Raw genomic sequence first — 13,926 nt, forward strand, 5'->3', positions numbered from 1 at the left:
TTGTCCATATGATTATCATCATTCAATAAAAATATATTAAAATTAATCTTTTATTAAAAAATATATAATAAAAAAATAAATTTAAAATTTATAAACTCTACTTCTAACATCAAACAAAATTAACTAGTTAATATTTTTTGTTTAAAAAAAATCTTTAATATATAAATTTATTATTTAATCAGATATTGATAGTCCTGTGTATCTTTCTCCATTCGAATCAAATATCAAATTTTATATGGAATTTAGAAAAAACTTTCATTTCTATAACAGACTATGAATTCTTTTGCCATCCCACGCCCTGACTCTAGCAGGCTATGAATTCCTGTTTTTCCTCTCATGTCTAGGTTTGTTTCATGCCTAGATGATCCAAGTAAACAGATAAATTTAAGTATTCAGATAAATTTAAACTAGTGGAACATGGAGTACCTTTTGAATTTTTATTTTAATTATTTTTTATCGGAAATGCAGACCCGAACAAATGCAAGAAATTTCGGACGAATCCGAATTTACCCGGTAATCCGGTAGGTCGTCTCCCTAGTCAAAAAAAAAAAAATCGAGTCTTGCTACGCACATTTCCTCAACCCGTCTCTTCCTCTTCCTCTTCCTCTTCCTCTTCCTTCTTCTCCCGCAAGCTTTTTTCCCGTTCGCTCTCCTTTTTCTATATATGAATCTTCTTGTTCTGGGGAATTAGAACTAGCAGAAATATGTCCGCCAAGCTCAAGGTCGACGAACTCCGCGCCCAGCTCTCCCTACGTGGCCTCGACACCTCCGGCAGCAAACCCACACTCGTAAGCTCCCTTCTCTTCTCTTCTCTCCCTATCCCTCTCCCTCACACACACCCTAACCGCCACTTAGCGCTTGCTCACTCATCTCTTTCTCCTTACCTAGGTCCGGCGCCTCGATGCCGCTCTTCGGAAGGAGAAGAAGGAGGCGGACGCACCGGACAAGGCAGCTGGCGACATTGATTCTTCCAACGATGACTCCTCCAAGGGCGGCAGGAAAAGGCGGAGGAATGATGCCCCGGATGATGCTTCTAAAGGTAGTCTCTCTTCGTCTCCGTGCTTGTCTTTGGGGTTTTGATAGTCAATTGAATCGATTGGTTGCGATTAGATATAGAGGACGAAGGGAAAAGTAAGAAGGAGAAGCTTGTCACAATGACGAAGAAGAATGGTGCCGTTCTGGATCCCTTCCTCCCGTGTCATATAAAATCGAACTTTCATGTCTTACAAAAGGTACCCAATCGAGCAACATTATCGTCTAAGTGGAACTATTTTTTTTTCCCTCTCGAGAATGAATGAAATCTGCAATGCGAGAAGAGTGACTGTTAGTAGAATTGTTTCTAATTACAATATTCAGTTTTAACTTCATAAGGAAAACATGCTTCCATGTCTGAGACATAAATACTAAGAAGCAAGTTGTACTCACAGAATGACATTTAATTCAACCCCTTTTTTTCAATATGCATTGTGAATTTTCTGCACTGTTAACCAGTCATTACTTACAAGTAGACCTATGAAAGGGCCATCTTATGTTGCCAGTTGTTCCTTGAATAAAATTGTTTGACACCTGGAACCTTATGGATAGGCTGTGGTTCGTGCATTTGGTCTGTGGTTAATAAGCCAAAAAACGAGTGACAATAATATTACATTCTTGAAATTGTTATTTTATTTTTTATACTTCAGTTTTTGGTCATAGAATTGTAATTAAATTGCTAAATTGTTTATCGTTGCAGGCCGAGGAGATCTATAGTGCTACATTAAATCAAACTAATGTAGGAGATAATAATAACAAGTTTTATGTCATTCAAGCTCTAGGTGAGTAATTCCTATGTTTTTTTCCTTGAGTGTGATGTAACAAGCAACTTTATAGCAATTAATTAAGTCCAATTTCATGCTTGAAACAATATAACTGCTTTAATCATTTTTGCTTCTGGGCATAAGAAATATTAAAGAAACTAAGGAAAATGAAGGTTAGCTAATCAATTTTAGTTAACATGTTTTTCACTGTCCAAATACAAAATATTTATGCTAGTACTCAACAGATAATTGTTATGTGACCTGCTAAGAAATTGGCAGAAAGGTTGAAGGGAATAATGTGCAATTTTTCTTGGGCTGTATGTGTATCAATGTCTTTAGTTTTGAGTTCCAATTATGTGATATTCTTTCTCTCTTCATTAGCTATTTTGGCTAACTATATGTATATATATTTCTTATGCTATCACAATGTGCATTCTTATATATCAACGCGATATTATATATTTCAGCATTTTTTTTGGGATTTTAATATCATTTTTTATGAGTAAACTGATTTGGTACTGTTGCAGAATCTGATGATGGCAGATCATTCATGGTTTACAATAGATGGGGCAGAGTCGGAGTAAGAGGTCAAGATAAGTTATTAGGACCTTACACTTCTCAAGAAGACGCATTTCATGAATTTGACAACAAATTTTATGCCAAGACAAAGAATTGGTGGCATCAACGAAAACAATTCAAACTTCATCCGAAATCTTATACTTGGTTGGAAATGGACTATGCAGATTCAGAAAATGAAACAGTTGTATCATGTCTTCCTGTGGTTGTCTTGAATATTCTTTCTCAGATAGTGCAGTAGATTATGTGTCTGAACACTATTATTTGGTCTAAAATTACAGGTACATAATAGGAATATTGATGGATCTACTAGTAATCAAATTCAACCCACTAAGCTTGATTCTCGCATTGCAAAGTTTGTCTCCCTTATTTGCAATGTCAGCATGATGAAGCAGCAAATGTTGGAAATAGGTAATAAGTTGACATATTAAAATAATGACAATGTTGATAATCTGTTCAGAAGATTGGGAGAAGGTTCTAACTTCTAACTTATGCTAATGATATAATTTTCAGTTGGATTTTTTTTTTTTTTGTTTGGCATAAATTCAGCATGCCCATAAAAGCAAACTGCCTTTAATTCACAAGCAAACATACACTAACATAAGATTTTGATGCAAATGATTGTTCTTCCCTCGAAGCTGTGAAATGTGTGCCATCTGTGCAGGCTACAAATTCTTTAGATGGGTGATAGAATGACTTTTATGTAATGGAATTTTACATAACCAAATTTGTATGGATTATGGGCACAATTTAATGATAGTTTTCCAACTTGTCATTGTATAATTGGCAATGGGTATTCATCATGTATTGATCATTGTGGCTTCTACTCTAGATTTACTTGTGTCTTCAATTTAAATATGATTTTCATAGAGCTGGTTACTTGTTGTCTTCTCATCATCAGGTTAAACAGTCTATCCTTCTTTATCCAGGTTATAATGCTGAAAAACTACCACTTGGCAAGCTGAGTAAGTCTACCATTTTAAAGGTAAAATTCCCAAATCTCTAGATATTAAAGCAGCTGGTAAAATTTGAGTGAAAATGAATTGCTACAATATTTTGGCAAATTATGTCTATGTTGTACATTTTTTGCTATCTTAATTTGGTTGATTCATCTTTTACATAGGGTTATGATGTTTTGCGAAGGATCTCAGAGGCACTTGCACAATTTAACAAGGAAAAATGTGAAGAATTAAGTGGGTAGGCAGTCGATCGTAAGACATTCTTGTCTTGCACTGTCTTCATGCAAGTTTTTTGTTTACTTGATGTGGTCGTTTAACTGTTCTCAAACATCAGTGCTAGATTTTTGCATATACAGAGTACACGTTTGTCTGGATAAGCATGGCAGTTTACCATGGCAACGATTGTCAATAAGATGAGGAGACTTATTACAGTAGCATCTAATCACTTTGTTAAATGTTATTAAATTCTTGCCAAAAAAAATTCAATCATTTTCCTTTATTGTAGCTAAACATTCTATTTTAATCAATGCATCTGTAGGGGTCTGCATGGTTAGTCATATGATCCTTCTGAACATTGATAGGTAGACACTCATTCATACATCAATCATCAAGTTATGTCACCGTTCTTTTCCTTGACCCTTCGTATAATCTTGTTGAGCTATTTGGTTATCAATTTCTTTAAATCTTTCATCATTTAAGCTTAGTAAGTCCTACTTCAAATCCTGTAACTGCACATCAATGTTTTGATTAAAGTGTTTGTATATCATGTAGAACACATTCATTATAATTATGAATTGAACATAATGCTAACATGTTTCACCCAACTCTTGAACAAACTATAACCAATTAGAAATCCTGCTTTTATAAGTTTGGCTGATTGTTTGCTCTTGTAAAATTGGAATCAACTAGACGAATATCTACAATGATGAAATTGAATGAATAGACATGTTAGCAAGCTTCGCTGTAGGAAGAAACAAATCTGAAAAAATTAGCCAATGAGCTAATAAACTTCATGTCATGACCATACTTCTTCTATTATTTCCACAGAAAAACTTCTCAGATTTCAGTGTTAGTACTTGAACCTGCAAACTCTAAGGCTATCTATGAGTCACTTTCCTTCTCACTATGATGACTATTTTGTCAATTTCTGCATTTCATTGTTCTTTTTAGTTAGTGGTAAATATTTGTTCTCTTATTTCTAAGATTTATTTTTGCAGGGAGTTCTATACTGTGATTCCTCATGACTTTGGTTTTAAAAAGATGCGTAAGGCCCTTATTTTTTTATTTTTTTTTACACTGGCTATCTACAATGCCCCTATTTCATATCTATAATGACATTGACAGGTGAGTTTGTCATTGACACTCCTGGCAAATTAAAGGCAAAGCTGGAAATGGTAAACACTTCTCTCTTTCCCTTTCTAATATCAAGATGCAAGTATCTCTACTTTCATCGGCTTGTATTCGAGTTAATCCCCTGCTCCATAAAATTTGAATTGGTGCAATGGAAATTAGCTATATTTGACAAAACACACATTTGCATGTACATAGCTACTATTCACCAATTTGCCAACATAGTTCACATGATGATGCTTTGTTGGTTTCCAAGTATTGTAAGCTACTTATCTGCACAAAACTATGTAAAAATTGGTACTATTGTGTCTACTAGTTAGATTCACTAGATTATATTTGCTCATGACATGAATCAGAGAAGAATTCGGTTTTGGGATTTTTTCATGGCTTGCCTGATGTATTTTATGTTAACATACATTTATCTCTCCTAATAGCTTGTTTCGTTCGACTATTCAGTTCGGGAGTATTTATGGCCTGCTTCACACATATTAATGTTAATGTATATACTTACAGTTCTTACTTTTTAGGCTTAATGCAGTTTCTTATATTTGTAATATATTACTGACTATTGGTTAGAAAACATTGACTTCCATATTAAATTTTTGCTGACATTTGCATAGGATTCTTTATAGTTTCTAGAAATCTACATAAACCAGCATCCATTTACACCCCTTACTCCTATTTCCTAGAGTTTTATGATTTACTGTATACTGTTTTCAGATCTTCTTTTATCTAATAGTGTTTTTTTGGGGTTTTCTTGAAGGTTGAGAGCTTAGCTGAAATTGAGATTGCTACTAAAATTTTGCAGAATGATGTTGAGGCAGAGGTACTTTTAGATCTAAAATAGTTCACAAGACTTTTATTAGTGCATTAAGATACTGATGGAGAGTTGTAATGTATTAATAACTAATCACAAGACTCTTAATTCTCAAGTTTGCTATAACTAAACAAATTAAATCATAGAACTTCCAGAGTTCCAATACAAACTTCATTTTCTTCTAACTCTTTTATGATGTTAAAATTTCCAAATCCATACTGCATTTTAAGTTATCATTTGGATTTTTCTTGGTATAGTTATATTTTCCCAGCATAATATCTTTGAGAAACTGCGATTAATGGAACCGGATGCTTTCAGATATTGTAGATTTTATCGAGATTCGTTTTCCTTTTTTTTTTTTTGAATTGCACAAGTTAGATGTCTCACAAGTTATAGTTGTACTTCCTTCTCCTATAATGATGAAACCTTTATATTAGTTAAAAATTGTGAAAGAATTTATACCACATGATCCAAATGTATTCACCCCATCTCATATTTGTTTTGGAGCATATATTACAATTAAAGATAATTTTGTTCTGGGAAGTAGATAAACTATGCTTTATTTTAAGAGAAATATTGATTGATAATACTTATCTTTTAAATATTACGCATGAGAATAAAGATTGTAACAATAGCAATATCAGGTAAAAGATATATGCCATAATGTTGTGTTTAACCAATTGAGTGCAAGCTTTATTGTATAGAATATTCCACTGGAGGTTCTTTTCATGTTGAAAGATAACTCACTAAACCCAAAGCACAAGCAACTGGAATTGAAACAGTTCATGCATATGTATTTCATTTGGTTTTGGTAACAAAACTAAGTGCAGTGCAGGCTTGCTTTTCCGACATATATGACTGCGATTTCTTTTTAACTTTGAAGGATGACCCTCTAAATTCTCGGTACAAGCAATTGCAATGTGAACTATCACCTATTGAAGTTGATACCAAGGAATTCGCTATGGTAATCTCTGTTTTCCTTTTACATGTTAAAACTCATCAATGCTAAATGATTCTACAAAAGCTTATTCCTTTTTGAGTTTGCATTTGTAGAACAGATATTCTACAATCATTCAATATGTAGTGTCATAAATTAAGTTTTGAAATTAGCAATGCACTGACTTAGGATATCATCAAATATTGAGGAGCCAAAATCTGTGACTAAAGGCTTCCATTGTCAGGTTAATTAATATCTTTGTTGTATCTATTGACACATACATCTAACTAAACCTTTACAATTTGTATGCATTATACAGTGCAATCTTTTGTGTTTATACCAATATACAGATTTTTCTTTCTATAATAACTGCAGAATGATTATTTTACAAGATACAAATATGAAATAGGATATTGATTTTTAATTTATACAATAAAGCTTGGTTGTAATCTTGATATTCTTCTTGTCAGATTTGTTATGGTAAGCTATCTCCCCATTTGTCAATTGTAACCTTGGATGCTTTTTTACCAGATAAAGAAGTACTTGTTGAATACACATGCCAAAACACATTCAGGCTATACCGTTGATATTGTGCAGATATTTAAGGTTTCCAGGAAAGATGAACTTGAAGGATTCAAAAAGGTTAAAATGAATCCTTTTGTCTCACATTTTTTTATGTTTTATGATTTTATCTATTGTTTTACTGTGTTTGCCTATTCAGAGTTAAAATTATTACACACTTATGCCAGGAATTCTTAGTGATTCCTTCTCATTAAAATGATTATTACTCTGTTACAGTTTTCTAACACCAAGAATAGGATGCTTCTGTGGCATGGTTCTCGACTCACAAACTGGACCGGGATCCTTTCTCAAGGTGCCCCTTTGTCAATTGAATGCTGTTTGTCATTGACATTTCATGCTTACTTTAAATTAGTTCCATGGAAGTTTATTTTAATTATTTTCTAATTTAGGACGGTTCTATTCATTGTTGAATTTCTTAAGATTGGATTATTTTATTAAACTGAACAGATGTTAATAGTTTCTTGATGAATTTATTCATGATCCTTGAACATCAGGGTTGAGGATTGCACCTCCAGAAGCACCCGTTACTGGTTACATGTTTGGAAAGGGAGTTTATTTTGCCGATATGTTTTCAAAGAGTGCAAATTATTGTTATTCATCAACACAGTCCAGAGAAGGAGTGTCGCTCCTTTGCGAGGTAAATGCCATACGGTAACTAACAACATTTAATTTTCAATATTTAGCTTTTGTTGATTGAGACTACCTTTTCCCATAGGTTGCACTTGGTGATATGGCTGAGCTACTGTCTGCTAATTATAATGCTGATCAATTACCTGAGGGGAAATTAAGGTTGGCATCAACCTTTGCTAGATTCTGTCATTGGAATTATATATATATATATATATATATATATATATATATATATATATGTATATATATATATATTTGCATTTGATTATTGGAACATGAGACACATCAAGGGAGGTATCTCTTACATCACACTTGATCTCTGGCTATTTTCTTCAGGTGGATATATTTTTGTCCTTGTTCACTCAACTATGCTACATTTCACATACTTTTTTTATAAAGCCAAATGTGGTTCAATATTTATGATCTCCCATTGACGTGATGTAAATAAAATGCAATCATTTTGTTGATCTGAAAATATCATCCTTTAACTTGGATGTTCAGGACAATGAACTGCACTTGATAAAGATATCTCACAGCATGCTTCCACATTTAATCATACTTGGCCCATTGACTTGCTAACTTGAGGAAAGAAAATTAAGGATTAATGTAATAATGCCTTGAAGCTTTACTCACTTGTACAATTACACCATGGTCTATGCTCAATTGGAAAGTTTTCACATCATGACTTGTAATAATGACTGGTAAGTTTTCATGTAATGCATATCATGAGATACTCAATTGGAAACCATGGTCTATGCTCCTTTGTCACCTATCAGATAGACCACAAACTCTTATGGAGTAGCCCTTCGATGGATTTCCTATCAAGGACCCTTTTCCAGTTGTCTGATCTCTCAGATAATAATGCACAATTATCAGTGGCTAGGATTTCATCCAGACCAATGAAATAGCTAGAAGAGGGTCCTCTATAATATTCACATTTTATTTGGTGCCTTTTTCGAGGCCTCGTTTAGATGATCCCGAGTGATTCTAGAAATTATCGTGGATTTGTGGCACATGTAGCATCTGTCCATATAGTATAATAATAAGACTTCTAAACCATGTATATTTTTGTGGAATTTGTTCCTGTTGAAGTAATATGCAGTATATGATTTTACAGTACAAAAGGGGTTGGATTCACAGCTCCTAAGATGTCGGATTCCCAAATCCTAGAAGATGGTGTGATTGTTCCTCTTGGAACACCAGAAAAACAGAATGTTTTCCAGGTAATATTTAATGTTCTAAAGTATTTTATTTAACTCTCTAAGATCACAATTTTGCATGAAGTAACAACTACAAAACATCTCATGAATCATGCAGAGTAGTTTGTTGTACAATGAATACATTGTGTACAACGTAGAGCAGATTCGGATGCGGTATGTCATTCAAGTGCAGTTCAATTTCAAACATTAACCAACTGCTTCAGTCATTCACCTTCGGACATTTTATTGTGATATCCAAAACCTAGAGAATGTTGATGCATTTTGTACATCATTATGGTGGCTGAAGGTTAAATCACTGTAAAAAATCTTGTGGTATGTCGAACGTGATTCTTCTTTCATCTGAATGGGCAAATATAACTTTGGTGACAATCAATCTTATATCGTGCAATCCTTTATAGTTGTTTAGGAATACTTCATTTATGTGCAACCCTGGTTTATTTCACTGGGGCTTCTGTTCTGCACTAAGGTGTGTTTTGTTTTTTGAGGTTGAGTTCAGCTGAGGTGGATGTTTCTTAGGAGAATTTTAGCTCTCAAGAAGTAGACTTGCGCTCCTATATCACTGTAAAAAGTCCTGGGTTTAAATTGAATTCTTCTATACTTCACAGTTAGAATTATAAGGAAACAAAATCCAGAATTGTAGAACTACGCGTTTTCATCGGTATTTTATTGTTTGCTGGAGAGAAGCATCGTTGATTGTGGAGGATTTGAAGGTTTTAATTATTACTTTTGATTAGTATTTTTGATATTTTTTATTTAGATTTTGAGTCTGTTTAAAAATTTTAGGATTATAAATTAATAATTTTCTTTTTTTTTTTATAAAATAAAAATTGTGACCTTCTATATGTTAGGATTTTTTTTCCTCTTAATTTATGTTTTAATGTTTAAAGTTTATATAAACATGTGTTGAGAAATTATCCTTGATTATTAAATAATATTATTTTATAAAATAATTTAACGGTAATTTACTAAAGGGCACATGTAGAGATCTGAATTTACCAAAAGACGTACTCTATTTTGATATTTATCAACGGCAATTTGCCAAAAGGCGTACTACAGTTAATGTATTTACCAAAAAGCGCATTACGGTTTTGTATTTACCAAAAGACGCAGGTAAGTGATGTATATTACCGAATATAACCCTACCGCCAACCAACACCTCTGATCAGTCATCATTTCCCAAGCATCCGAACCACATTTTTAAAAAACTTAGATATTAAAAAAAAACGATCATTAGGGTACCTCCCTCCTTCGTGACATGCGAGTGCAGCTCGGTCTTGTGAAACCCTAGTTTAGTGTTCGTGAGCCATCAGTTCGAGTTTTTCTCAAGCGCCATCTAGCTAGCATTTCAGTTTAATTAAAAACCAGGAGTGTTCGTGAGCCATCAGTGAAGGATTCTAGGGTTTACATTACATTAATCAGCTAGTATCATAATAGCGCAAAGACGTCGATCGGGTGAATCATCATCCTCTCCACATCAATTAGCTGTAAAGGTTATCATTTTACAAACTCTGTGATATTGAGAAGCTGAACTAGTATGATTTAAATTTTTTTATTTTTATAAAGTATAGGGTTCAGTTGATGTTGGATAGAAATTGCATTGGAACAGTGTCCTCGGTCACTTTAAAAGTTTTTTTCAACCATCCACGAAGAAAGGAACGCATGGAGGCGGTGTTATTTTACATGACCGACACATAGTGCTGATCAAACAGTCACCTTTTTCGTATTTTTTTGGACATAGAAGATATGCAGCACATCCGTGGGATTTTGGTAAATATATTTGAAAATTGGGATTCAAGTAGTCAAACCTTTAGATTCTCAGGTACAATTTATAAATTTGTATTTTAATTACAAAGTAGTTGTATGGTAAAATTTAAGCTTTTGCTAAACGTGGGCCTGATACGGCATCGTATCAGGCCCAACATGGGCCTGATACGACATCGTATCAGGCCCAACGTGGGCCTAATACGGCATCGTATCAGACCCAACGTGGGCCTGATACGGCATCTTATCAGGCCCAACGTGGGCCTGATACGATGGAGTATCAGTGCTTGATATGACATTGTATCATGTCCACGGTGTTCCTAATACTTTTGTATGTGTTGGTAGAAGTCTAATAATAATTTAACTTGGTCAGGTGTTCCGGTTTGCTTCACAAGAGGAGACGTTTCATTGCTGCTCGGTATTGCAGACCGAGGAGCTTCAATTCCGATTGATTCAGCTAAAGCATCCAGTGACCTTTTTCTAACTTACTTCTCAAACAAAAAAGAAGCTACTAGATCAAGAATTGAGGAGTTGCTTAAATTTTATGGCAATCGCGTTGAAGGCGAAGATGATGTTTTATTATTTTGCAAATTCTATATTTTGTATATATTTGTTTGTGTCTTATTTTCTTCTAGTACATATAAGGTCCCGTTAAGTCTTATAGATATAGTAGATGATTTTGAGAATCTTGATAGATTCAACTGGGTTGAAGCAATCCATGAATTTATGGCTCCACAATTACCTAAGATTGGGGACATATTTTCATCAACTGAGACAAAACATGCTAACACCAACCTCCCTTACCTAAAGGGATTTGCTGGTCTTTTGGCAGTAAGTGTTTAATTTGTGTGAAAATTTTTAATATTTTGCGAACAATTATAAAATAGTTAACCCTTGTCATGGTCAATCAGGCATGGTTTTTGGAGCATGTTCCAATCCAAAAACCATACAAAATAAAAGGAGCCAGAATAAATAAGTGGAGGAATATTCCTTCACATATTAGTAAGGTGAGAGAAATGATTAACCAAGTTTCATCTGAAGAGGTAAATTTAGAATACTTTGACTATAGTTTGGTTAAAAAGTATGGTTTTAACATGTGGTTTAATATTCTTACAGGTTGTGATTGACATAATCCCTAACCAAGATGAAATATCATTGGTTGAGAACCTTGCTGGCGTTGATGACAGTCCACATGCAATGGAGACATCACAAATTGAAGTAAGTGTAGGAGGAAGGCAGATTAATAAGGATTGTTGTAATTGCATTATTCAAGCAAACATAAATAAAGAGCTAACAATGGAGAACATGCAATTGAAGGAGAGGGTGAAAGAGTTACTTAAAATAGTTGAAAAAAAAGGCATGGAATCTCAATATAGCGAGCCTGTAGACGATCCTCAAATTGAACCTGTAGGTGTTACAACAAGAAGTAGGAGAGGACGTGACAGAAGTCGCTATGATTACAGGGATACTCCAATTGATAGTTCATTGTGGCTCAAAACTTTACCTAAGAGGCAGCATAGAAATATACATATAAGTGAGCCTGCGGAAAAAGTTACAAGTATAGGAGAAGGAAAAAATTTGTCAAAGAATATGTTGTTGTGGGCAAGGGGAAAGGAAAAATAGGTTTGGATGAAATGAAAGAAGAAATTAATATTGTACAAATGATGGAAGACAAATCTGATGAAGAGGCAGACAAGGATGTAGAAATGTTTGCCAAATATGACAAAATGAGGAAACAAGCAATTGCTGTAAGACGATATATGTAAATTTCTTTGCAATTTGTTAGATATAATGGATTATCTAATTGCCTTTTTTGTTTGTATGCATAGTATGTGAAGAAGCAATTTAAGTCTTCCAAGAAAAAAAAACAAGACGAAGAGGTGGCGTACTTGTTAAAAGCCTTGGAGGAAATAAAGTATGTAAATTAAATAGTTGAATAGTAAAGTATAATATATGCTTATCTGATTACATATTTGGGCTAAGGTTATCAAAAAGAAATTTGTAAAAATAATCTGTGATTTGTTTACTTTGTAGGTTTACAAATGATATAATTTGGGAGGAACCACTCTTTTGTTTAAATTTGTATTCCCTTTTATCTGGTGTGAATGGAGAAATGTTGACAAGAGGGGATGTAATCGACACGTATTATAAAATTTTATTTAGGGGGGCATTCCCATCTGGAAGCACATACAACAAGTCAATATATTGTTCAACATTCTTCACAGTAAGGAATTGATTTGATTATAGTAAAAAATAGAATTCTTTTTATTAGTTGGTTATGTATGTATGACTTTGCATATTTGTAGTCATTAATGAAATCGTCAAGTAAGTTTGCCTTCCAACACATGATAAAGACGGATAGACAAGATGAAGAGGTAAGGTATATATTTATACCTTTGTGCAGTGATAATGCACACTTCCACTTGCTGGTGGTGGACACCAAATCAATGACGTTCAATCAGTACAATTCTCTTGCAAGTGGAAGTAAATACAAATATGAATTTGAAGCAGCGGTGAGCATCTAATAATAATGTGTAGGTTTGTATTTTAATATAAATGGTAGTTAATGGAAAATGGAAATTTCCTCTTCAATCTTCAGGTATCAGATTTTAAATTATATACTCGTGAGCACGTTGCTGCTATTCATCCAAACTTGGAAAGGCATTATCCGTTTGATAGATGGGTCTCTCGCACAATTGAATGTCCACAACAACAAGCAAGGTAAATTGTAAAATATCGGAAAAATAGAAAATATTAATAAGGGAATTTTTCGGAATTTTTGGAAATTTTTCGGGAATTTTTCGGAGCTCGTACGGACGAGTTAACGGGGATAAAAATGAGGCCCGGGAAAGCCTGTTTAGGTTACCCCGTTTAAGCGAGGAAATGTTTATATTTACATTTCCTTTTCTTTTATTTTTTTTATTTTCTTTATTTCCTCTTCTTATCCCTCTCCCCGCCGAACCCGTGCGTGCCCTAACCTCCTTCCCCGATCCCGAGCGGTTTCTCCTTCTTCTTCTCCTCTGCCGCCACATCCTCTGTCCCTGCCTAAGTGCCGGCAAGCACGAGCCACCTTGCTCTGCCACATCGCCGAGCCCTAGCATCTCGCGACGCCACCACAGCCGGCCACCGCGAGCCCTATCTCCGATCACCTCACATCAAAGTCGAGTTTTCCTCCATCTCGAGTGCCCTAGCCTGCTCCAACGCCACTGCCGACCCCCGCCTTGTTCCTTGCTTGAGCAGCCGGCGATCGCAGGGATCTTCTTCGCTGTGCTCGTGCCCTAGCATCGTTGCCACCTTT

The 13,926-nt window shown here is 34.4% G+C and overlaps 1 protein-coding gene across 5 annotated transcripts; it reads left to right on the forward strand.

The window, feature by feature from the left end:
• Nucleotides 1–561: 561 nt before the first annotated feature.
• LOC121996191 (poly [ADP-ribose] polymerase 2-A-like) lies at nt 562–9,278 on the forward strand. 5 transcript variants are annotated; one of them, XM_042550053.1, is made up of 18 exons: nt 562–788; nt 889–1,039; nt 1,111–1,232; nt 1,733–1,814; nt 2,324–2,577; nt 2,654–2,783; nt 3,302–3,357; nt 3,496–3,569; nt 4,549–4,595; nt 4,676–4,725; nt 5,445–5,507; nt 6,382–6,462; nt 6,967–7,077; nt 7,234–7,309; nt 7,512–7,654; nt 7,733–7,806; nt 8,765–8,870; nt 8,965–9,278. In XM_042550053.1, exons 1-18 carry the CDS (start codon nt 705–707, stop codon nt 9,055–9,057), a joined length of 1,797 nt encoding a protein of 598 aa, XP_042405987.1. In that variant the 5' UTR covers nt 562–704; the 3' UTR covers nt 9,058–9,278. The 5 variants fall into 5 exon arrangements, with proteins under 5 accessions (XP_042405987.1, XP_042405988.1, XP_042405990.1 ...); XM_042550054.1 differs by having other exon boundaries at nt 2,324–2,574; XM_042550056.1 differs by having other exon boundaries at nt 2,324–2,559.
• Nucleotides 9,279–13,926: the final 4,648 nt, after the last annotated feature.

This window comes from Zingiber officinale, chromosome 6A (genome assembly GCF_018446385.1).
Source record: "Zingiber officinale cultivar Zhangliang chromosome 6A, Zo_v1.1, whole genome shotgun sequence".
NCBI classification, from domain to species: domain Eukaryota; kingdom Viridiplantae; phylum Streptophyta; class Magnoliopsida; order Zingiberales; family Zingiberaceae; genus Zingiber; species Zingiber officinale.

Excerpts from the sequence above, each read along its gene's own strand:
- LOC121996191 (XM_042550053.1), top strand. The coding sequence starts at position 705 with ATGTCCGCCAAGCTCAAGGTCGACGAACTCCGCGCCCAGCTCTCCCTA. Across the intron at positions 1,815-2,323 it reads TTATGTCATTCAAGCTCTAG|AATCTGATGATGGCAGATCA; the intron begins GTGAGTAATTCC and ends GTACTGTTGCAG. Across the intron at positions 5,508-6,381 it reads AGAATGATGTTGAGGCAGAG|GATGACCCTCTAAATTCTCG; the intron begins GTACTTTTAGAT and ends TTAACTTTGAAG.